We start from the raw sequence: 25210 nt of genomic DNA on the forward strand, positions 1-25210 counted from the left end.
GCTATGGTCATTTTTGTCTCTGTTCCTCTGTATGTTTCTTTTTTCCCTCTGGCTACTTTTATTTATTTATTTTTTTATCCTTTCTGGCAACTTTTAAGATTTTTTCTTCATTACTGGTTTTCAGAGATTGGATTATGATGTATCTTGTTATGATTTTGTGTTTCTCCTGCTTGGGTTTCACTGATTTTCTAGGTTTATAGTTTTCATCAAGTTTGGAAAAGTTTCTTCAAATATATGTTTGTATTTCATTCTCTTTCTCTTTCTGAGACTCTAATTACAAGTATGTTGAACTACTTGATGTTCCACGGATTACTTCATTTTTTGAGGCTCTTTTCACTCTGCTGGATTTTAACCAGTTTCTATTGCTATGCTTTCAAGTTTCCTGATCCTTTTCTTTTGTAATATCTAATCTGTATAAATGAATGATTCTCAAGGCTGAAACCATTGATTCTGACATCTTACTTACAAAGCTTAAAGTAACAGAGGCTACTAAATGTTCAGTTTGTAGGGGCCTGATCAAAAATGGAGAACGACAAGATGAAGAGAGTCTTGGAGGAAGGCGGAGGACGGATGCTTTACGCTTCTTATGTAAAATGAATCCTTCTCAGGCCCTGAAGGTCCGAGGCATGGTGGTAAGAGATCTTACTATTTTTATGAGACCAAAGCCTCTATTTTAGGACCAGGAACTTTTTTTTGAATCTTGCAGAGATTTGGAATTATAGTTATATACCAGATATATTACGTTCCTCTCTAGGTTTTTGTGCTTTGTGCTATGTCTTCCCCTAAACTTTATATGCTTCAGATTCTGGATCATCCTGGCCCTTTTCTTTATGATACTGAGTTCAGTTTGTTTTCTTTGCTTTGTTAGGTGGAAGAATGTCACTTGCCAGGTCTTGGAGTGGCTTTGACATTGGATCATACTAAAAATGAAGCTAGTGAAGATGGAGTGAGTGACTTGGTTTGTTTTGTTAGTGGTTTGCTTCTTGGAACAAATGCAAAAGTCCGGACCTGGTTTGGAACTTTTATCCGAAATGGACAGCAGGTGAGGGAGAAATGTGTGTTTAGGTCAAGGATCAAGCTATGTTAGTAGTTAGTAAAGGAGGAAGAAACACTTTTAGAAAGATGTCATTAGGCCAGTGGCTCTCAGACTTCTTAGTCTCAGGACTTCCTGAGATTTTACAGTAAATCATTGAGGACACAAAGAGCTTTTATGTTGGTCTTTATCTATTGATATTTACCATACTAGAAATGAAAACTGAAATTTTTGAAATATTTATTTAATTCATTAAAAAATAATCCCAATCTTATTAAATGTGACAACATTTTTTTAATAGAAAATTAATTTTTTTGCAAAAGAAAAATTTACCGAGTGATATCATTATACATTTTAGCAAATCTCTTTAACATCTGGCTTAATAGAAGTCTTTGGAAAAGCTACACTTTATACTTGTGGGAAAATGAGTAAAAAAAGTCTGTAATGTTGAGAGATTTCTGACTTTCTGGACCCCAAGGAAATATATTGGTCATCTCCAGATTTCTGGGTCAGACACATGAGAATTGCTATATTAGGGCATCACCATAAGTTGTTATTGTAGTCTATTATTCACATATATACACACACATGTGTAAATTATTGTGGTAAAATATATATACAGCCATCACCACTGTTCATTTTCAGAACTCTTTCATCATCTGATAGAAACTCTCTACCAATTAAGCAATAATTTCTCATTCGCCCTTCCTCTCAGTGTTGGGTAATCTCTCTTCTATTTTCTTTACCTATGAATTTGCCCATGCTAGGTACCTCGTGTAAGTGCAATCATACAATATTTCTCATTTTGCGTTTGGCTTATTTTTACTTGGCACAATGTTTTCAAGGTTCATGCATGTTATGGCAAGTGTAAGAATTTCCTTCCTTTCTAAGCCTAATATTTTATTGTATGTATCTACTACATGTATCCCTTTATTGATGAATATATATTATATTTTACAAGAGTTTTTAACTTGCAAAATATTGTACTTTTTCAAAAAACATCTCATGATAACTGTGAACAGGGTTCTGTCCCTACACAGGAACTAATAATGCAGAGTGGTTTTTAACTTGTTGAGGTCTGTGAACTTGACGTAACAGGTGTACTGCTTAGATCCTTCTAGAGTCTGTTTTTTTATGCCATTAATTCACCATACTTTTCTTTTTTTTTTTTTTCACCATACTTTTCTTTATCCAAGTTCTTCTTATAATCCATTTGAAAACTAATTAAATTAATTAATTAAAAACTAATTTGAAAGTTTGCAAGAGGTTGACATTTTTTGTGTACCTTGCATATTTCAGGCACTGTGCTAAGCTCTTGGTATAAGCCTCTTGTTTGTAATTGTTCTTTGTGTCTAATACTGGTTTTAAAACAACATTTACCATATTTTACTCTGAAACACTCTAAAAATAACAACTTTTCCCGAGCCCTTTGTAGTTTAGAAATGCTTTCATACTTATCATCTTTGTTAGTTCATTCATCTAACAGATACTGAGTGCTTGATATATGTCAGGCATGATGTATCAGGCCCTCCTGAGTATGAGTAGATGTTGTCACTGCCTGAAGAGCTGTGGGGGTGACAGGCGTATAAACTCCTAGCTCCAGCAGTCCTGGGAATTCAATATTGTTAATCCAATATTAGTTTCCTTCTTATTTAAGGAAATTGGGGCTCAGAGAGGTTAACTTATGTATCTAAACGTACATAGTTAATTAATAGCGGGGCTGTTGTTTAAATCCAAGCCCCAAATCTGAGCATTTTGTACTTAAGACTCCACTAGTCTTTATGTGTTTGAAATCATCATTTACATGATATTTTGCATTTCAAATCATCATTCATTTAGTATTTTCTGTACAACCTGCCCAAATTAGGGTGAGCAGTGTTAGTGTTAGTTAATCAGTTGTGTCTGACTCTTTGCAACCCCATGGACTGTAGCCTGACAGGCTCCTCTGTCCAAGGGTTTCCCAGGCAAGAATACTGGAGTGGGTAGCAATTCCCTTCTCCAGGGTATCTTCCCGACCCAGGGATTGAACCCAGGTCTCCTGCATTGCAGGCAGATTCTTCATCGTCTGAGCCAACAGGGAAGCCCAGGGTGAGTAGGATATTTGTCAAATGATCCAGTGAGTTTGCTTGATGGATTAAAATGATATTCTGCAGTTATGACAGTCTCCGTAAATGGATCAGGGCTTCCCTGATAGCTCAGTTGGTCAAGAATCCACCTGCAATGCAAGAGACCCTGGGTTGGGAATATCTTCTGGAGGATAAGCCACCCACTCTAGGATTCTTGGGCTTCCCTTGTGGCTCAGCTGGTAAAGAATCCGCCTGCAGTGCAGGAGACCTGGGTTCGATCCCTGGGTTGGGAAGATCCCCTGGAGAAGGGAAAGGCTATCCACTCCAGTATTCTTGCCTGGAGAATTCCATGGACTATACAGTCCATGGAGTCACAAAGAATTGGACATGACTGAGCGACTTTCATTTTCAAATGGATCATTTACAGGTGTCTAACTGAGAGCTTTGTTTGAACTTCCTTTTGACTTAGTAAGTGCTCCATGCTTTCTTCCTTTTGTGGTCCATATTTCCCGCAGAGAAAAAGAGAGACCAGTAGTTCTGTCCTTTGGCAAATGAGAAGGCAGCTTCTTCTGGAGTTGATGGGCATTCTTCCCACAGTAAGAAGTACCCGCATTGTGGAAGAAGCTGATGTGGAGATGGAGCCCAATGTGTCTGTGTATTCGGGGCTGAAAGAAGAGCATGTTGTGAAAGCCAGTGCACTCTTACGTCTGTACTGTGCTTTGATGGGGATCGCTGGACTCAAGTATTCAATAATTTGATCTTTTACCTTTTTGTCATTTTACTTTCTTGTTTCTAATCCCAAGAAAGTGAGCCATGGGCCTTTTATTCAGAGGATTTGGGTTTTCTGTTGGGCTCAGCTAGTAAGTTGACCTATGTCAAGAAGAAAGTCCCAAGGGAGAACTTTCCTAGTTGGGATGTATGCATCTATTTTAGTCTGATCGTAAATAGAATTATATAGATATGGGAGGAGCCAGAGCAGTTTTAGAAACCTGTGACTTGCCCACAGCTTGACATGACTGTATGAATGATCTGAGAGGGATCCTTTATGTAACCTATACAGCTAGCTGAAGTCAATCTGCCCTGTTTCCTTTTACAACTGAGATCATAGATTTTTCAAAGTTGATATGTAATTATTAAGCACAAGATTTCTTAGACACAGTACTATATCTTTTTGATTAATGTCCTCAACTGTTATACATATAGTCCTCACTTTTCATGACTCCAATACATATGAGTTTCAGTTAACATACTTTAGTCAAATAACACTGCTCCCTCAACAACTGATGTATCAGTTGCCGTGATTCATTTACCAAATTCTTATTTATTATCATTAATCAAAGTACAAAGTTTATTGAAAACTTCAAGCCACATGTCATTGTGTGGAGGCACATTGTGATCAATGACCAATCACAGGGTTTCTTTTAAAGTCTTGGCAACTGGTCCATATACAACTATCACTCAGTTCATGAGCAGACAGCAAAGTTGGGTAGGAGTGCCGCCTTCTTGTCTCTCCATGAATAAACCCATGCGATATTTTGCATAAGTGAATAATTGAAAGAGGGAATTGGCCAATAAAAATGAAAGTGTAGCAAAGAAAGAGGAAGTGGTTAACAGCAGAAGTGACATTTGAACCAAATATAAAGAAATAGTTGACTGAGAATGTTGACATTTGAGAGGCCCTAGGTATTATAGCCAGATGAATTTGGTGAAGGTGAACTTGAGGGAAGTCATTGTGACCAAAAGGAAGAAGACCTCCAGAAGACTGATGGTAGCAAAAATCTTTGCATTATAGGAACTCAGGTATTTGATGACTGAGAGTACACAGGATGAAATGTTGGAAGCTGACCCAAACTTAGAAAGGAAGGGTATGATAATTCATCAAGGCCTAGAGAAGATGCTCACTCTATAAGTTATACAATGAAAAAATGGCAAGGGCTGTTTAAAATACTCTTGATAAATCTTATAAAGACAACACTTGAATTCCTGATGTTTTAAAAAGTTTCCTTAGGCATTATAACCAACAGAGTTTGTAATGTCTTGACAGAAATTTTAAAGGTAATGGAACGGTTGTAATTTTCCCCACTGATTATTAAGGTCATGATGCAATTTCAGCTTGCATGGTTATTTTTATGGTCCCATACTACCATGCAAAGTGAGGACTACCTGTATTTGTGTCTGAGGAAGAGCACTGGTTGCAAACTCAGCAGTTTTGCTTTTGACATCTTAAAATGTTATAGATTTTGTAAATAGTGAGATATCATTCCAGAGCTCAGGATTTGTATCTGAAAGGTTGAACTGTTGAGAAGTCCCCTCTTCTTCCTTCTCTCAACTGAAAAAACTAAAACCTAATAGTGTATTCATTTTTTAGACCAACTGAGGAAGAAGCTGAGCAATTACTGCAGTTGATGACAAGCCGTCCTCCTGCGACACCAGCTGGGGTTCGCTTTGTTTCACTCTCCTTTTGTATGCTGCTGGCCTTTTCTACACTTGTCAGGTACCCAACTATATAGTTGTTCTATTTTCCCAAGGTCTGCTTTTGTTTATTTATTAAAACAATGTATAGAATTAGTTAACTTACTGCAAAAATGGTCTAGGTATGGACATTGGTATTATTATTTAATAAAAGGGTATCACTAGCATCTCCTGTATGCCAGTTCTTTTGTTTGTCTTTACTAAAGTTTCATATACATACATTTAAGGGATTCAAAGTAGCTCTTCAAGATTTGAGACAAATGGTAGTCCTGATTCCCTTTTGCCCTGTTTTCCACTTCCCTAGAGGCAGCTTCTTTCAGTTCTTTTAGGTGATTCTTTTGGTTTTGACTCCCACATCTTTATTACTATGTTTGTATTTGCTACATCCTGATTTTTTTTGTTTTAGGAGTATTCGTTGACGTCCCACTATGAGAATGAGGAGTTAGTTCTCCTTCTCTCTGTCCTCAACCTTCTCTGTATCCTTCGTATCTCTCCATTCTCCCTGTACATAGTTATTATTATCTTGCTTTGATCAGTACATTATTGTTTATGTTACACCCTTGGGAGCTCAGCCAAGCGGTAGATGATTATTTTTCTTATGCAAAACATGGTTTTCCATTAAGAATTGTCCTGTTTGCTTTTGTTCTTTGTTTTTCATTTGCTTGGTGTTTTATGTACTTAGATTAATGCAGTTTCAAACTCTCTGCCAATCTAACCCTCCTCTCAAGATGTTCAGGCTCATTAGTTATTCTGTTTGTTTTGTTTTCTTGAGGCAGTCTGTCCTGAAGTGTTTTGACTCCCTCGCATCTGAACTGGTTGCCTCTGCACCAGATACACAGGTCTCATCTGGAATTGCGTTTCACTATTATTTTGGGGACTCGCTTTAACTCTTCTTTGTGGGGTCTCCTATTTCCTGCATCTTATGTCTCCATCTTTTTTCATTTGCTCCCTCATTTTGCTTCTTTAGAGTGGGTATGTAGGAGGTAAATTATTTAGGGATGGGCTATTTCTGAAAATGTCTTTATTTTACTTTAACACTTGGTTGATAGTTTGATGGGGTATAGAATTCTAAGTTGGCAATAATTTCCTTTGAGAATTTTGAAAGTCTTGCTGTATTGTCTTCTAACTTCCAGTGTTACCGTTGAAGAATCTGGTAACATTCTGATTTCTGGTCCTTTTTTTGTGACTTGTTTTTTTAAAATATGGGAACATGAAGGATTAGCTTTTTGTTTCTAGGGTTTTGAAATTTCTGGGTGATGTGCTTTTGTATGGGTCTGTTTTTATCCTTTCTCCTAGGTATTTAGTTAACCTTTTCAACCTGGGAACTCACATTGGTCAGTTGTAGGAAATGTCTTGAACTAATTTGTCTTTCACATGGATTTCTCTATTTGAAACCGCCTCTTGTTTTGATATTGGGCTTCCTGAAGTGATCATCTTATTTTCTTATTCTTTCTTACTTTCCTCATCTTTGTTTTGTTCTGCTTTTTAAAAAACAGCATTATTGAGACACAGTTTACATACCATAAAATTCACCCAGTTTAAAGTGTACAATTTAATAGGTTTTAGTATATTTACAAGGTTGTACAGCCATTACCACAATCTAATTTTAGAACATTTCAATCACTTCAAAAAGGTATTGCTCATATTACCTTTTAGGATTTTTTTCTCAATCTTCCATCTAGTTTTTAACATCTAAGAGCTCATTTTTATTCTTCTTATTTCTTCTTTATAGTGTCTACTGCTTCATGGTGGCATGGTTTCTCTGATATTACCCATAATGATTGAAGGGGTCTTATTTGTACTGTTTCTTTAAGTTTCTTTTTTTCTGCCCTTTTTTTTTTTTTTGGTCTCTATTTTTCTCAGAGGTTTAATAATGCTTGATTGTTCATATTTAAGAGTAGGAGACTAAAAGGCAAGTTAGAACTTCTGAACGCATAAATGAGAAGCTCTCGGTCTTTTCAGAGTCTTGGAAAAGACTGTTTTCTTGCCTGAGAGCGAAGGCCTGACAGGAAATCCATAAGCGAAGTTAAAAAGTGAGGGTTAAGGGCTGGGAGATCTCAGCCTGCATTGTTTACTTAATTCTTCTACTTTCCAAAAGGCGCTCCAGAAAGCCCTGGTTGTCCATCAGTTCAGCGATACCCTCTTTTACATTTTCCAGAGAATCAGCCTTGTTTCCACTGAATGGAGGGTTGGTTTGGAGGGCCACTGCTTGTACAGACTGTCTACATTTACTCTCTGTCTTCATTCTCACTCCCAAAACTGCCTGGAGGTGCCAGTTCCTGAGCCCTTTGGGGATTTTGTGGTGTAGTGGTAGATTGGTTTTCCTTCCTGCCAGTTTAGTGTTCTGCTTTCTTGTCTGCTTAGTCAGTTACTCCTCCTCTTCCTTACTGGCTCCAGCTTTCCAATGCTTTGTGGTATTGTCCTTCATTATCATCCTGTACATTTTGTGTGTTTTAAGAACATCCCTTTGATGTAATTTGAGTGGTGTGTTTTAGGAATATGAGAAACTAAGTACATGAAATGAAGTGTTTTCTCTTTACCTGAAGTAATTTCTTGTTTTAAAAAGTTTATTTTTGGGACTTCCCTTGTGATCCAGTGGCTAGACTCTGAGCTCCCAATGCAGGGGGCCCAGGTTCGCTCCCTGGTCAGGGAACTAGATCCCACGTGCCACAACTAAGATCCTGTGTGGCCAAATAAATAAATAAAATTTTTTAAAAAGTTTATTTTACTGAAGTATAGTCAGTTTACTGTGTTGTGTTAGTTGCTGGTATATAGCAGAGTGATTCAGTTATATACTTATATATTACCTAAAGTAATTTCTAAGTGTTATCTCTAATCTTCATTACTTCTGTAAGGTGGGTGTATATTTATAGAAGAGCTAAAGTACAAGAAGGAGAAAGTAGGAGAGCTAAAGTACAAGAAGACTATTTAAATTTCTTGTTCAAGGTCACACTAACAGTAATTGGCAGAGATGCGATTCCCACTCAGATCTGGCAGACTCTAAAGGCAATAATCTTTCTACTACATAACATTGTCTTTTATAAGTAGAGAAATTTATGTATGGTTGAGCATAACCTTTTTAATTTTCTTAGTTTTGGGTATCAGGCTTTGTGGTTGGTTTTTATTTTTACTGTTTACACTGCGGTGAAGTAGAAGAAGATCAATGAAAATTACTATTACAGATCAAAATTGACCTGTGCATTTCAACCTAAACCTAGGAATTTGCTTTAAACAAGTCAGTGTTCATGTATTTCTATTACCATTCTTCATATATGGTTAGCCCCTGGCTGTCTCTTTTTACTTTTTTGAATAGTGATCACTTGTTTCCCTCTAATATTGAGTTCTGCTCAAAATGCCTCTGCAAACTAAATTTCATTTCCCAGGTAAAAGATGGTCTGACTTTTGTCCTCACACTCAGTTTGTGAGTTTTTAATGACTAAGTTTCAACACTATCGATTTTTTTCTATAGGAAATGAGTATCAGCTGTTAGTTCTTCTAACATTTTAATCCCGGAGAACCTTTGTTTTTCTAAGGAATGTGAGGAAGTTTATTTTCTCCAACCTGCAAAAGTAGTAACTGAGACTTTGAGAGGGTTTGGCTGTTTATATTAATGGAGAAAAGTTATGGTCCTCTGTTCTTCTCTAGAACTACTGCATATCTCAATGATAATTAATGGCCAATTCAACAAGCAAGTAATTTGAGGAAAAAATAATTTCCACCAAAGATAATTCCAGAATGCTTTTTTATTCTTATGCTAGTATATCTGATTTAGACCAGTGACTTCTGATATTTTTTCTATATTAACAGTACTCCTGAACAGGAGCAGCTGATGGTAGTGTGGCTAAGCTGGATGATCAAAGAAGAAGCTTACTTTGAAAGGTAAGATGACTTCATTTGTATCAGATAGCTGAGTAAGTTTTCTTAACCTTCCTTTGGAAAATTCATGTTTTCTTTTCTGTTTCAACAGTACTTCAGGCGTCTCTGCTTCTTTTGGGGAGATGTTATTATTGGTTGCTATGTACTTTCATAGCAACCAGCTCAGTGCTATCATTGATTTGGTCTGTTCCACTTTGGGAATGAAGGTAATTTCCTCTTATCGTCTTTCTAAAGAAGATGTTTCTAAGCTGGACATTTTCTTGTAATGTTAAGTAAATAGGTTGTTTTCATTTTGAAGTAATTTTAGTTGTTTAATAGTTTGAAACTTTATCAGGAGCTCTCTAAAAAAATACATTATGTAAATATAATTTATGAGAATAATAGATGTTCTATGTAGAAAACTTAGAAAACACAGTAAAGAAGGGAAAGCTATAATTCCATGTTCAGAGATGTCAAGTACTATTAATAGTTTGGTATCTGTTCTTTCTTTATATTGATATATATAAGTGGTTTTAATGAACTTACCAATATATAATGAGCACTTCTTCATATCAATAAATATTCTAATACAACATAATTTTCAGTGGCTGCATTGCAGTTATTGTGTGGGCTGATCGTGACATTTTTAATGGTTCCTTTACTTGCCATGTAGATTTTCTAATTTCTGAATAATGCTTAGATGAATATCCTATGTATGTAAATATACACACAGGCATCCATACATGTATATTTTCAAACACTTTCTGGATTACTTCCTTAGGATAAAGTTATAGAAAGCAGTGCTAAGTAAAAGTATGATGATGTTAAGATGTTTAATGAATATTGCCGGATTATTTTCCAGAAAGATTATACCAGTTTAACTGTTCTCGTTAGTGAATGAGAGTGCATATTTCCCTAACTTCTCACCATCACTGGGCATTACCATTCTTTTTAATCTTTGCAAATTTGATGAAAAATGGTCTTATTTTGCATCTCTTTGATTACTAGTTATTATTTTTTATCGTTATAGTTTATATAGAGATTTTTTTGGTTACTTTTAAACAATATATGTGTTTTAGTTGGTTTATTTCTTTTTAAAAGGTTTATTGATGTCTCGGTTTTTCTATAGGGAATTTTATGGATTTATTTTTCCTTTTACTGATTCAGAAGTGCTCTTTATATATAAATGATATGCTGTTATGCCTTGTATATCATATTTCATTGATTCAAGACACATATTTTACCATATATTGAAACTTGGATTCATTTTATAGTTGATGCATAATGTTAGTGTGATAGTGTTTGCCCTTCTTTATTTACTTGAAAAGCTACTATTAAATCAGTGGTGCATATTATAATCCTTATTGTCTTAAAGATGGAAAAGTATAATATGTTGCAGATGATTTTTCCTAGTCTTTTCTGCCATGTGAAAATTATTATTTTCTATGTGTGTTATATATTAAGTATTTCTTTTGTGGTTCTTATTTTGTTATTATGCTTAGAAGTGCTTTTCTTTCCTCAGGTTAATAGAAATGATCACCTATATTTTCTTCTAGTGTTTTTGTGGCCTCATGTTTTACATTTAAATCTTTAATACATTTGAAGTTAATATGGGGTATGATGTCATATGCAAATCTTTATTTGTATTATCCAGAAAGAGAGCTATCCCACCTCCATTTATTAAATAATCCACTTCTTCCCACTGACTTAAAATGTAGTAATGATATGTTTACTGAGTACTTTAAAAATTCTTTTACTTATTTGGCTGTACCATATCTTGTGGTATGCGAGATCTAGTTTTCTGATGAGGGATCGAACCTGGGCCCCTTGCATTGGGAGCTCAGAGTCTAGCCACTGGATCTCAAGGGAAATCCCACTAAGTACTTTCACATTGGTTCCTGAGGAAAAACACATTTTAGTGTTAGGTTTGAGAAGCTACTTCTGAAGTAGAGTATTTGAACGTTAAGTAAAATTGTGCTTCATATATTTTATTTTCATCTGCTGTTGAAATCTTTTGGTTGCTTTATTTTGTATTTTTTTTTCTTTTTTGTAAAAAAGAGCCTTTCTTTTCTTTGTTTTTTATTGGAATATAATTGCTTTACAGTGTCGTGTTTTGGTTGTTTTAGATTGTAATTAAGCCAAGCTCCTTGAGCAGGATGAAGACTGTCTTCACACAGGAAATTTTTACTGAGCAGGTACTTCTTTTAACTATTATCTTAGGTACTTCTTTAACTTTATTTTATAACATTTCTTGTGAGAAAACTTGTGTATGTTTCAGTTTAAGACACTAATATAATCTTTATATTCCTTTTTAGTTTCCAGTGATGATTTATTTAATCTTTGAAACTTCTGTAAAGAAAAATCATATTTCAAATTTGTTTTCAGAGGTATTTACTACATAGAAAAGCATGTGCTAAGTAAATTTGTTTATTTTGGAGACGTTGAGTAGATGCTTAAGAATGTAGTCTTAGACACTGTTGACAGGGATCTCACCTAGGGTGAAAGTGTTAGTGGCTGAGCCGTGTCCGACTCTTTGCCAACCCATGCACTGTAGCCTATCAGGCTTCTCTGTCCATGGAATTCTCCAGGCCAGATACTAGAGTGGGTAGCCATTCTCTTCTCCAGGGGAGTCTTCCTGATCCAGGGATCAAACCTGATCTCCTGCATTGCAGGCAGATTCTTTATCTGAGCTACCAGGGAAGTTCACTGACAGTCAGGATTGTCAGGAGAATCTGTTTAAACCTTTCAGCTGCAAGGTGCTGTGTCTAAGTTGTAAGCTAGAGTCTAAATTCCTTATTCTTGTATTGACTTGTTCTTATTTGGTCTCAGCACTTTTGTCCATGGATAATCCTAACGATATTTTATTTTTTCAATGATGGAAACTATTCTTTTTTTCCTTTTTTAAAAAAAAAATTAAACCATAGATGATCTACAGTATTATTTTAGTTTCAGATATACAAGAAAGTGATTCGGTTATACATATATATATGTATATATATATTTATTTGTATTCTTATTTGTTTATTTGTTTTTTTTTTTGTTTTGTTTTTTTTAATTGAAGGATAATTACAGAATTGTGTTGGTTTCTGCCAAACATCAACGTGAATCAGCCATACGTATACATACGTCCCCTCCCTCTTTTAAGATTCTTTTCTATTACAGTTTATTATATTAAATGTAGTTTATGGTAAATCCTTGTTGTTTATCTGTTTTATATATTATAGTCATTGAGCCCAGATTTTATGATTCCAAATTTTACATATTTTTTAACTTTACTCTAACCCCTGGCAATGAATCTGTGTTTAGAAGTAAATTTTTAAAAAGTAGAGAACTTTACAAATTCCCAGATGTGTGATGGTACCTCATTACTCAAAATAATTAAATCATGTCATGATTGGTTTTTGTCATTCATGCCAAAGGACCCCATTAGTATTGACAGTCCACCTGGCTAATATTCCCTCTTTCAGAATAATTTTGTATCTGGTTCTGTCATATGTATTGCTACTGTTTTTCCCTTTTAGGTTGTCACAGCTCATGCAGTTCGAGTCCCTGTCACCAGCAACCTGAGTGCCAACATTACTGGATTTTTGCCTATTCATTGCATTTACCAGCTTCTGAGGAGTCGTTCCTTCACCAAACACAAAGTATCAATAAAAGTATGATCTTACATTTATTCTTCAAGCTAAAATATGAGTTAATGCTTTTTTCCCAGTTCTATTTGAGTTTGCAGACCTTTACTGTGGATTTTGTATGTGAAATGTTTTTAGTTATATAGTTATAGTAATTATAGGCTGTTAATTTCAGATTTTTAAAACAGCATAACTGTTCAGTTAATTTACAAAATGTACAGTAGTACTAATTCCTTTTAAATTCTCAATGATATTTAGCAATTTCATTAAACTTTAGTAAGAAATTTCCGTTCTTTTTTTTTTTTTTAATTTTTTTTTTTTGAAATTTCCATTCTTTATACTTGATTTTGTTTACCAAACTCAGAAGGTTGCTGGTTAGCCATGACCGGTATTCGTAGTCCATTTGTCACAGGGACTTCTAACATTAAACTTGCACATATTTTGACATGTTTTCAATTTGTTATATAGTTGGCTATAGCAAATAGGTTCTCTAGAGAAAAGGCTGAATCCACAGGAGGTTAAAAAAGAAAAAAATTTGTTTGAACCCTTTCTAAGAGGCTATTTTATTTATAAAGAACCCTGAACAACATATGCATTACTATATCACATTTGATTGTCCTTGTTTTTATGATGTAGTGAAGTTGTTTTCCATCTTGATTGTATCTTCTGCTTTTTATATTTTTTGCAAGTGAAGTAGAGAAGAATTAAGAGTCCAAATGCACCCCAGTGTTTCTTCTTGGCCTGTATTTGTGCAGATAGTTAATCTCCCATATGTGGTTGTCAAAGCCACTTTCTTAATCTGTCTGAGGTTTGTTGTGAGAAACTTCCTCTCCCTAAATGCCTTTCTGCTGTGGGGTCTTTTACAGCAGCATATATGGTGCTCAAAATACAGACACAGAAGGGACTTACAGTGTTTTCCCCGCTGCTTAAAAACCAATAGATTAAAAACCCGAAGTCCAAACTCTAAACTCAAGCTGTCATTTTTAGGTTTATCTTCCATGGAACAATATTCTCAATTTTAGGAAAGAAAAATTGTTTCCATTTTTAAATCAAAGGCATTTATGAAACTGGATGATATTATTTAGCAACTGCTAAAAGTTAATAGTGAATTTTACTTTTTCATAAATCATGTAAAATTATATGTGCTTGTAAAATTTTGCTTGCTTTTTCTTATTGCCATAATTAATTTAGTGCCTGTCACTTTCTTTTCTAGGACTGGATTTATAGACAGCTCTGTGAAACCTCCATTCCACTCCATCCTCAATTACTTCCTCTGATTGACGTGTACATAAATTCTATACTTACTCCTGCATCTAAATCTAATCCAGAAGCCACAAATCAGCCAGTCACAGAACAGGAGATACTCAGTATTTTTCAAGGAGTCATTGGGGTAAAATAGTGTTGTGTTTTTTTTTAACATTTATTAGTTCATTTTTCTTTTGTTCTTCGCACTCCACATTTTTTCCCAGATTATTATTTTAAATGGTATTCAGTTCTTTAGATCACTTATGAATATTAAAAGAATGGTACTAGTTCTATGTAGTTTGTTGATTAGGCACTTTTTGAAGAATTCTTTCAAAAGCTCCATTTTAAAGTTTAAGGAGTGCCCTGGAGGTTGTGTGTTTAAAAAGGATTATGTGACATTTCAACACATTTTACCAGCTTCCTGAGAATTTAAGATATACCTAGATTATTTATGGAAAATTTGGAGTAAATCTTTTTTTCTTCAAAAAAGTATCTTTTTTTTAGGAATTATTTTCTTCATGGTAATTTCAGATAATACTTGAGATTCCTGTAAATGTAAACTTTTTTCAGAAGCAGCCCTATCTTAAAAACTGTTAAGTCGCTCAGTCGTGTCCGACTCTTTGCGACCCCATGGGACTATAGCCTACAAGGCTCCTCCGTTCATGGGATTTTTCAGGCAAGAATACTGGAGTGGGTTGCCACTTCCTTCTCCAGGGGATCTTCCCCACCCAGGAATTGAAACCAGGTCTCCCTCATTGCAGGCAGACACTTTACTGTCTGAGCCACCAGGAAAGTTTAAAAACTGTTCAGCATGTTGCTTCTAATCTCTCAAGCCATCTCAAATTTAACTTAAACTTCACATTGTTGATTTGAGTTTAATGTGAACACTGCAATACTTCTCCCAATTTCTTTAAGCTTGGGAGCAACAACACCAAATAATCTATTTTAAGTGCTTTTACTATCAAAAAGTACTCATTGGAACTTCCCTGGTGGTCCAGTGGTTTAAACTCTGTGCTGGGTAGTGGTTTTATTCCTGGTTGGAGAACTAAGATCCCACATACTGCCTGTTGTGGCCAAAGGGGAAAAAAAAGCACTCATGAAATTTAACAGTATTTTAAAGTGTTTATAATATTACCTCCAGGGTGACAACATCCGCCTTAATCAGCGTTTCAGTATCACAGCACAGCTCTTGGTGCTTTATTATATTCTGTCTTATGAAGAAGCTCTCCTAGCAAACACCAAGACTTTAGGTAAGTTGTGCAGAGGCTAGTGTTTCTGGTGATAGTTAATCTTATTTGCTTATATTTTGTTACTTTCCAGGCTGCTATTGGAGAAAATAAGATCAGATATTCCAACAAGCTCCAGCATCTTTCTGCAGTCTTTGCAATGTTAAGTTTTCATACTTTCGTGCATAAGTACATGTATGTGTGGGCTTATAATCACTCCTTAAGTCGCAGTGCTCCTTTTAGCAGTCTGAATTAATGATTAACTGAATTGTTTGTATAACAATTTTAGTGAACTTATTGACTAAAGGTAAATTAAGACATAAACCTGTCGGTACTGAAATAGAAGATTTTTTGCTTGATTTCAACCTTTTTCCTACTTTTCCTTCCATTAGTATGAAGAGTAACAGTCTTAATCAAAGTAGTAGGAAAAAAAAACCAACAGAAGGATTTCCTTTGCCATTAATGTCATCATTGACCTAGGCTTTCAAACTTAGGTGCTTTGTATAATATCAGAAGGTCAGATTTAATATAGATAATATTAGTATAAAGTAGTATGTTTTCCTCTGTGTGAAAAAGAAGATTCACCTGTATTTTGGCTTGCTAAATATAAGACTGAAGGCAGACAGAGAAGGGGGCGGCAGAGGATGAGATGGTTAGATAGCATCACCATCTCAATGGACGTGAATTTGAGCAAACTCCGGAAGGTAGTAGAGAACAGAGGAGCCTGGTATTCTGCAGTCCATGGAGTTGCAAAGAGTCAGACATGATTTAGTGACTGAACAGCAGCAACAGCAAATGTATGAAGTTCCATATTCAAATAAAAGGTGTCATTAAAAAGTAATAGGCGTGGTATAGATGATCTTATTTGCAAAACAGAAACAGAGACACAGATGTCGAGAACAAGCATATGGACACCAAGGAGGTAGAGAAGGGTGTTGGGAAGAACTGGGAGACGGGGAATGACGTATTCACACTGCTGATACTGTGTATGAAACCGGTGACTAATGAGAACCTACTGTATTGCACAGGGAACCCTACTCAGTGCTCTTTGGTGACCTAAATGGGGAAGAAATCCAAAAAAGAGGAGATACACATATACAAATAGTTGATTCACTTTGAACAGTAGAAACTAACATGACATTCTAAGGCAACTATACTCCAAGAAAAATTAAATTTAAAAATGTCACAGGCATTGAGTATTATAATGCAGAGAGAATTCTTTTAAGGGATTGTATTTTGTCATGGCTGAGCGATTTTACTTTTTGAAAGCTATAAATTAAAGTTACTTTTCAGTGTGTAGCAGATGAGTTTCTTTCATTTATATGGACTATTGTGTTTTAAATATACTGTGAATTTCTCAGCAGCTTTCTTTCCTGCCTACAGTTGTTAGGAATATACAGATGATATCCCACAACTATAATTATAGTCTTTGTCATTTGAGGGACAAAATGGGCTAATAATAAGCATTAAGTAATAGTCTCCCACTTTTATCCACATGTAATGAATTCTGTTAAGGGATATGACACTTGTGATTTAATAGATACTAGAGGAATGAGTTACAAGGAGATATTCTGGGGAGAACTCAGACCGTGAATACTGTAGTAGGGGACCAAGATACACTCTTAGTTTTTATTTAAAGTAATGTCTAGCAAAAAAAATAATATAGGAAAGTTTAGAGACTAGTATAGCCCACTTTCATGTATACACCATGCAGAATTAACAAATCACTCAGAATTTTTAAGACTGGAAGAATCTTTAAAGATTATGCATCCCAGTCCCCAGTGACACGCTCAACCCTGTGTTCGGGTGAAGCTGCTGTTCTTTATGCAATAGTCTGATGGATCTTAATTGGAAAGTTAAGAATTTCAGGTTTAGTGTACAATTTAGCCTGGACTGAGTCTTCGAAAAGGAACTGGGAGATTATAGAAAAGTTACTAGGTTTTTCTTGGTCTTCCCTGGTGGCTCTGCAGTAAAGAATCTGCTTGCAGTGTAGGAGTCCACCTGCAATGCAGGAGAGGTGGGTTTGATCCCTGGGTCAGAAAGATCCCCTGGAGAAGGAAATGGCAACCCACTCCAGTATTCTTGCTGGAGAAATCCCATAGACAGAGGAACCTGGCGGGTTCTAGTCCATGGCATTGCAAGAGTCGGACACGGCTTAGCGACTGAACAACAAAACGATTAGGTTTTTCCAAGATTATAGGCAAAAGATGGTGGCTTGGACTGGTAGCAGTCTATATATATTTTGAAGGTAGAGCTGAGAAGTTTTGCTGATGAATTAATTAGAATTGAGAGACAGGAGCCAAGGTTGTTGTGGAGGCCTTTGGCCTGAGCTATACAATGGCTATCTACTGAAATAAATAGCAGGTTTGTGGGCAATCAGGAGCTGGTTTGGGACATACTAAGTTTGAGATATCTGATGAAGTGGGGATGTCTTGAAAACAGTTGTAAATACTGGACTGGAATTTAGATGAGATAAACCTGGACTGAAGCATTGAGATTCTTCAGCATATGTATGATATTTATAATCATGATATTAAGTAGGATTACCAAGAGAGAAGGTGTGGAAGGAGACTCAGGGGGCTGTGATGTTTTGCATGCCAAGAGAAGAATGTTTTAAAAAGGAGAGTGAAATCACTTGTGTCAAATGATGGTGATGGATCAAGTAAGGTTAGGATTTAGGCTCAGCTGATGATCGGGTTTAGCTTGCTAGAGGTCCTTTGACCTTTACAGGTTTTTTTATTTTTTTCAGAATTCAAGCCTGATTTAGTAAATTCAAAAGCAAATTAGAGGAGATAATACTGAACACAGTGAGTACAGACAGTTCTTTTGAAAAGTTGTAAAGAGAAGGAGGGAAATGAATATGGTAATTGGAGAGGAAAATGAGGTCAAGAGAGGACTTTTTATTTTTTTTAAGGTGAAAGAGTTAAGAGGATGTTGTATGCTGTTGGAAGTAATCTAGTAGAGAGGGAAGCTTTACAAGAGAATCCCTAGAGGGATGTCCTTGATAGGTGAAAGGAGACCGGGTGTGGAAGACAAATGGGAATTGAGCTTTCCTTGGAGAACTTTTTTCCCATAGTTGAAGAAATTTTTTTTTCTAGCCTAGTTTCTTAGTCCAAAGGAATAAGTTAACTGCAGAATATGTCATAACATGACAGAAGTTTTCTCTTCCACATCCAAAAATGATGAATATTCTGCTTCAAATTTATTCCTCCCCACGAAGTTGTGTTGTTACCTTGTTAACTGGTCTGTGGTTTTGAGCTTTATAATAAACATTATTAGCAGGCACCAAGTAGCTGTTGAAGCTCAAATACAGAATTTCAACATCTGAGATAGAGCCAAGTGTAAGAATATCATAGTCATTAAAAAAAGGTGTATACATACATATTTTTTCACATATGCATATTTTTTATTTGCTTAAAAATATTTGTAATACAAGTGCATATATTGTGTGTTTAGTCACTCAGTCGTGTCTGACTCTTTGCAACACCACAGATTGTAGCCCGCCAGGCTCCTCTCTTCATGGGATTCTCCAGGCAAGGATACTGGAGTGGGTAGTTGTTCCCTTTTCCAGGGGATCTTCCCGACCCAGGGGTCAAACCTGGGTCTTGTGCATTGCAGTTAAATACTGTATTGATCTAAAAGAACATGTGTAAGAAATAGCATAATAAATCCCTTGTACTATCCCTTTATTAATACCCCATTAAAATATGCACATTGCCATCATATTTTCAGTTTTTATACTTAAAAAATGTTTCCTGTTTATTATATCTGAAAATTTTATTACTAGGTAAAGGTTTATTTTTATGTACTTTACAAAAATTTTGACTTTATGTTGGAGTATAGTTGATTAAACTAAAAGGCTTCCCAGGTGGTTCAGATGGTAAAGAATCTGCCTGCAATGCAGGAGACACGGGTTTGATCCCTGGGTTGAGAGGCTCCCCTGGAGAAGGGAATGGCTACCCACTCCAGTATTCTTCCCTGGAGAATTCCATGGACTGATTAGCCTGATGGGCTACAGTCCATGGGGTCACAAAGACTTGAATGTGACGGAGAGACTAACATTTTCACTGTCCTTTCATAGTTGATTGAAAATGAGAGGCTAGTTTCCGGTGTACAGCCAAGTGAGTCAGGTGTGCCCTTACAGGTATTACAGAATATTGAGCTGAGTTTCCTCTGCCATACAATAGGTCCTTGTTGGTTATTTATTTTAAATATTTATCGAACAGTTTAAATATAGAAGTTATATTTACATATTTTTGAGGTAAAAACAGTACTAATGAATACTGAACATGTTTTATCAGCTTTGCCTGTTTATCTGCTCCTAAAGCAGCCAATGGAATGCTAAACACAGTCTCACACTTACGTAGCTTACTTGTTTAACTCTGTCCCTTAACATCATTTATTTTATTTTAAAAAAATATTTATTTATTTTATTTTTGGCTGTGCTGGGTCTTCATTGCTGCGCACCAGCTTTCTCTAGCTGTGGCAAGCAGGGACTGCTCTTTGTTGCAGTCCATGGAATTCTCCAGGCCAGAACACTGGAGTGGGTAGCCTTTCCCTTCTCTAGGGGATCTTCCCGACGCAGGGAATGAACCCAGGTCTCCTGTGTTGCAGGTGGATTCTTTACCAGCCTACTATCAGGGAAGCCTATTTAAAGTATATTTGTTTTATTTTTGGCGTGTCAGGACTTCACTGCTGCGCACCCACTTTCTCTAGCTGGGCAGCGGGGACTGCTGTTTGTTGCGGTGCATGGGCTTCTCATTGCTGTGGCTTCTCGTGTGGCGGAGCGCGGATTCCAGGCTCGTGGGCTCAGTCACCGTGGCTCCCGGGCTCTGGAGCACAGGCTCAGTAGGTTGTGGTGCATGGGCTTAGTTGCTCCATGGCCTGTGGGATCTTCCTGGAGCAGGGATTGAACCCATGCCTCCTGCATTGTCAGCTGGATTCTTCACCACTCAGCCACCAGGGAAGCCCCTTATCTTCATTTAAAAACAAGCTCTGGCTGCTTTTTCTGCTTCTATCCTGTTTCATATGAAATTTCCTTCTTTGTCATCAGCAGAACAAGACCTATCCTGTGATACTTGGGAAACTGTAATGTTCAGTGGCTCTAAATTCCTGCACTTAAAGTTTTTTTTTGCACTTGATAGTTAATTATTGTCTTCCCAGAAGAAAGTTAACTCCACCTGCCTCTTTCAAAATGTAGAAACCTTTAAGCAGACACTGACAGATGTTATTTCTTGGCAGCTTGAAGTTTCAGTACTATAAAATCGAGTTTGACCAAAAAAGCTTCTCACAGTCATATGATCATCCTGTGGAGTAAAAGTATAAGAATTTTAAATTTATTTCATTATTTAGCTAATTGCTTACCTAATCGTTTACCTGTCTTAATGCAAAAGAACTGTTTTTTAAAAGAAAAATATTTATTAAAAGAGTGTTTTACTGAAGAAAATTGAGGAAGTGAGAAAAGTACAAAGACCAGAGTATAAACCACCCATAATTCTACTGCCCAGAGATAATCACCACAGAATTTTGCTAGAAAAAAAAACCCTTCAGTCTTTGCACGTGTGGTAACTTTGATAAAGTTTGGAATCATAAGTTTTTAATCTACCCTTTACTTAAGACTACACTTTAAGCATTTGGCCTATTATAGTACATTTTTTTAAACATGATTTTTAATAGCTGTATAATATTTCTTCATAAATGTGTACCATTACTTAAAAAATACTTTATTGTTGGAGATTATTTCTACATTTTGCCATTATAGAGACTGGCAGAATGAATATCCTTAGAGCTAACTCTGTATACAGATATACTTATTTATTTCTTTAGGACAGAACTACTAAATCAAAGATTTTTGAATTCCAGTATTTAAAAAATGAATTGTCACACTGTTTTCCAGATAGTTTTTACCATTATAGACATTTTGTAGAAGACATACGTATAAGACATTTGTATACAATGTGAGTACCAACTTTTTTGCATTCACAATGATAGCAGTTGAGTGTTATCATTTATTTATGGTGTATTTTGAGTATAGAATTCTGTGGAGAGGAGACTCTTTGAAAGTAAGGTACTAACATTATATGACTAATCACTTACATTTTCTTTTAGGACATTATTTCATTTTTAAAATTTACATATGCCTTTAATTAATTTATGTATGCCCACCTCCCCAGCAGTAAAGGCCCTGAGTTCTAACTACTGGACCACCAGGGAATTCCCTGAAATATTTTTTTCTTTTAAAGTTATTAAAATGTAGGATTCATGAAGTTATCAAGTATGGCATACAGACTGGCTTCCCAGGTGGCCCAGTTGTAAAGACTCTGCCTGACCATACAGGAGACAGAGATGTGGGTTCAGTCCCTGGGTGGGAAAGATCCCCTGGGGGGAGGGCACAGCAACCCTCTCCAGTACTCTTGCCTGGAGAATCCCATAAACAGAGGAGCCTGGCAGGCTACAATCCATGGGGTCGCAAAGAGTTGGACACGACTGAGCACACATACGTGGGATACAGATTCAGTTTAAAAATTTTTTTTCTCTTTTCTTTTTTAAAAATTATTTATTTATTTATTTTTAATTTTTTTCATTTTGTGTATTTCTTTATTTATATTTGGTTGTGCTGGGTCTTCATTGCTGCATGGGCTTTTTCTCTTGTTGTGACGAGCAGGGGCTACTCTAGTTGCAGTGTGAGGGTTTCTCATTGTTACAGCTTGTCTTATTGCAGAGCATGGGGCTCTAGGGAACTTGGGTTCAGTAGTCATGCACAGGCTTAGTTACTCTGTGGCCTGTGTGATCTTCCTGGATCAGGGATCAAACCCTCATCTCCTGCACTGGCAGGTAGATTCTTTACCACTGAGCCACCAGGGAAGCCCCTAGTTGTTGTCGTTGTTTTTAAATAATTGGCTATTTGTCAACGTCACAAAGCGAATAACCTGTCATTTTCCTATTAATTTGGAAAGTTGCTCTGATGTATATTGAAGTTTTATTACAAACCTATGTCTGGTTTTTTTTTTTTTTTTTTTAGTGTTAGGCATTTCCAGTCCCTTTCACAATTATTGTTCTTGTTCAGTATTTCTGTCCATTTTCACGTATATAATCTTGCACATAAACTCTATAAGATTTTGTCAAATTCTGTAGAAGACAATTATATTTGGATTTTGGTTAGAATTATGTTATGCTAGAAATTAATTTGGAGAGAATTTACATCTTTACAATATAAGTCTTTCCAGCTAGGAATATGAAATAATTTTTTTAAAGACTTATTTTTGGTCAGCTGTGTAGCTTATAAGATCTTAGTTCCCTAACCCAGGGTCAAACCCATCTTCCCAGCAGTAAGAGCCCTGAGTCCTAACCACTGGACTGCCAGGGAATTCCATGAATTTTTTCTTTAAATTATTAAAATGTAAGATTCGTGAAGGCCAATTTTTATCTTTTTTTTGCTACTGTGTCATTGAGTCAGACACCAGTGACTTTGACTTACTTACTCATTTAGAATATTACTTGATACAGAGTAATCACTTAATACATGTTTTTGAATGTGTGAATTCAAATTATTTTTTTATGTCAATTAAACTTTACTTTGTATAGACTTTGTATAATTTTTTCTTAAGTTATTGCTAGTTACAAGGAAGGTATAGACATTTACTTTGGGTTAGTCAGACTCTGAATTTCTTAGAGTACCATTTAAAAAAAATTTATCAAGGGAATACTTTTTCAGCAGTTGCTGAGATAATTTGGTCTATTTATATAATTTGTTGTATAATTGATATCTATATTTCTGGAGTGGGCCCTACTTGCTTTGGGTATATTATTCTTTTAACATGATTTGTCTTTTTTTTTTAATATGATTTTTTTCCATCTGTGTTTAAGCAAGTGGAATAGGCCTTTTTTCTCTTCACTTCTTTTTTTCCTGGCTTTAGTATTAGTTTACACTAATTTCATAAGTGAATTAGTTTACCATAGGAATGTTTTAAGGATTAAAATGTTACAAAAGCTAGGGGCAATGTAATTTTTCTTTCTGATTGTTATTGGTCTATAAAAATGCAAGAGATTTTTGTGTATTTAATTTGGTATCTTGCAACCCTACTGAATTTGTTTATTAGTTTTCACAGTATTTTTTCCTTTTTTCTTTTCTTAATTCTTGTTACCTTGATGGAACTTTGATGTCCAGAAAAGGCTCCTCAGCCGCTCTTTTATCAGCCAACTCTACTTCATTCTTTAGGAAATTATTTGGAGAAGGAAATGGCAACCCACTCTGGTACTCTTGCCTGGAAGATCCCACGGACGGAGGAGCCTGGCAGGCTACAGTCCATGGGGTCGCAAAGAGTCGGACATGACTGAGTGACTTCACTTTCTTTCACTTCGGTTGAGGCACAAAGCCATATACCATAAGATGCTCCTTGAATGTTGACCCCTCATCTTACTATGGAAGCCCCAAGTGTTCATTCACCTCAGTATTTGCATGAGAGTCATTTACACATTTGTGGGCTGAGATATTTGTCATTTTTACCACTTTTTTTTTTTTAAGTTCTAACAGTTTTTTGATAGAATCTTTAAGATTTTTCTATATAATGCCGTATCTGCAAATAGGGGCAGTTTTACTCTTTCCTTTCCAGTTTGGATAGTGTTGGAACCAGAATTTGATTGTACTAGAAGCTATGTTTTTTTAAACTGTGTTTTGAGATACATTCTTACCCAGTTCATAAAAGATTGGTGTGGAAAACTGGGATGCTAATTCACTGACCTGCAAGGGGTATCATGTCTAACCAAGAGGTGTATCGTCTATTTAGGCAACAATTCTCAACCTGTATTCTAACACTTGCACTCATATACTTCTTAACTTCAATCAATAAAATTTTGTTGAGCTTTACATTATGTGGTTTGTGTTTGGAAAAGAATAAGTATATAGGATATAGTTTTTCAAACTGTGGATAGCCTGGTTGAGATGCTCCTAAGTTCTGTTGTACCTGCAAAGCAGCTTGGAAAAGTAAGATGAGGGTGTCAGGCATATAGCATATGGTGGAGATGAGACAGAAAGCGTTGATTGGTAAGGACCTTTACCCTGGGGATCTGGAAATCCATGGATCCAGATATTTGAGCATGGATCCAGAGACACATGATCCGGCCAAATCTGAATTTAAATAAGAAGACTGTGGCACCAGTGTGAAGGATGGTTCAAAAAGAAGAGGAATTGGAGTCTGGAAAATTGAAAATTGAACCATAATAGTTATTTAAATAAATAATGAGTAGGTATTGAATTAGGATAGCAGAAAAAGAATAGAAATTAAGATGGATTTGCTTTAAAAAAATGGATTTGTTAGTTGAAGGTAGAAGTTGTTGAAGAAAGTCATTCATATTTCCCAACTTCCTTCAGAAAGAGTCAGTCACCACTAATAGATAATATGATTAAGGCTGTTGGCATCATGAAGTTTTAAGCCATGTGGTCATGACTGCATTTGTCTTCCTAATTAGGTTTGGGGGAGTTTCTTTTCTATTTTTTTGAGTTGGGCACTTCTGCAGGTGGCTTCTCTCATTCATGATTTTTCTTCCCACTGGTTTCAGTTTCAGGGCATTTTCCAGATCTTGCCCTGAAGTATGTTCTTGCTCGTCATATGTATTCACTACTTTGGTAGTGATTCTTTATCTTTTATGAGCTATATTCACAGATTAAGTGAATTAAGAGTAATT

General features: G+C 35.8%; 1 protein-coding gene across 3 annotated transcripts in view; it reads left to right on the forward strand.

Annotated features, from left to right (window-relative positions):
* The window catches only part of INTS2 (integrator complex subunit 2), a 52985-nt gene that overhangs the window by 7871 nt on the left and 19904 nt on the right, over positions 1 to 25210 (forward strand). For all 3 annotated transcript variants that reach the window (XM_061142688.1, XM_061142690.1, XM_061142689.1), the window contains exons 6-15: positions 502 to 632; positions 869 to 1042; positions 3615 to 3841; positions 5468 to 5593; positions 9379 to 9450; positions 9539 to 9653; positions 11553 to 11621; positions 12948 to 13082; positions 14269 to 14445; positions 15442 to 15550. In XM_061142688.1, the coding sequence (XP_060998671.1) occupies positions 502 to 632; positions 869 to 1042; positions 3615 to 3841; positions 5468 to 5593; positions 9379 to 9450; positions 9539 to 9653; positions 11553 to 11621; positions 12948 to 13082; positions 14269 to 14445; positions 15442 to 15550 (1335 nt within the window). The remainder of the gene's footprint in view (positions 1 to 501; positions 633 to 868; positions 1043 to 3614; positions 3842 to 5467; positions 5594 to 9378; positions 9451 to 9538; positions 9654 to 11552; positions 11622 to 12947; positions 13083 to 14268; positions 14446 to 15441; positions 15551 to 25210) is intronic.

The sequence above is a fragment of the Dama dama genome, chromosome 5 (genome assembly GCF_033118175.1).
Source record: "Dama dama isolate Ldn47 chromosome 5, ASM3311817v1, whole genome shotgun sequence".
NCBI classification, from domain to species: domain Eukaryota; kingdom Metazoa; phylum Chordata; class Mammalia; order Artiodactyla; family Cervidae; genus Dama; species Dama dama.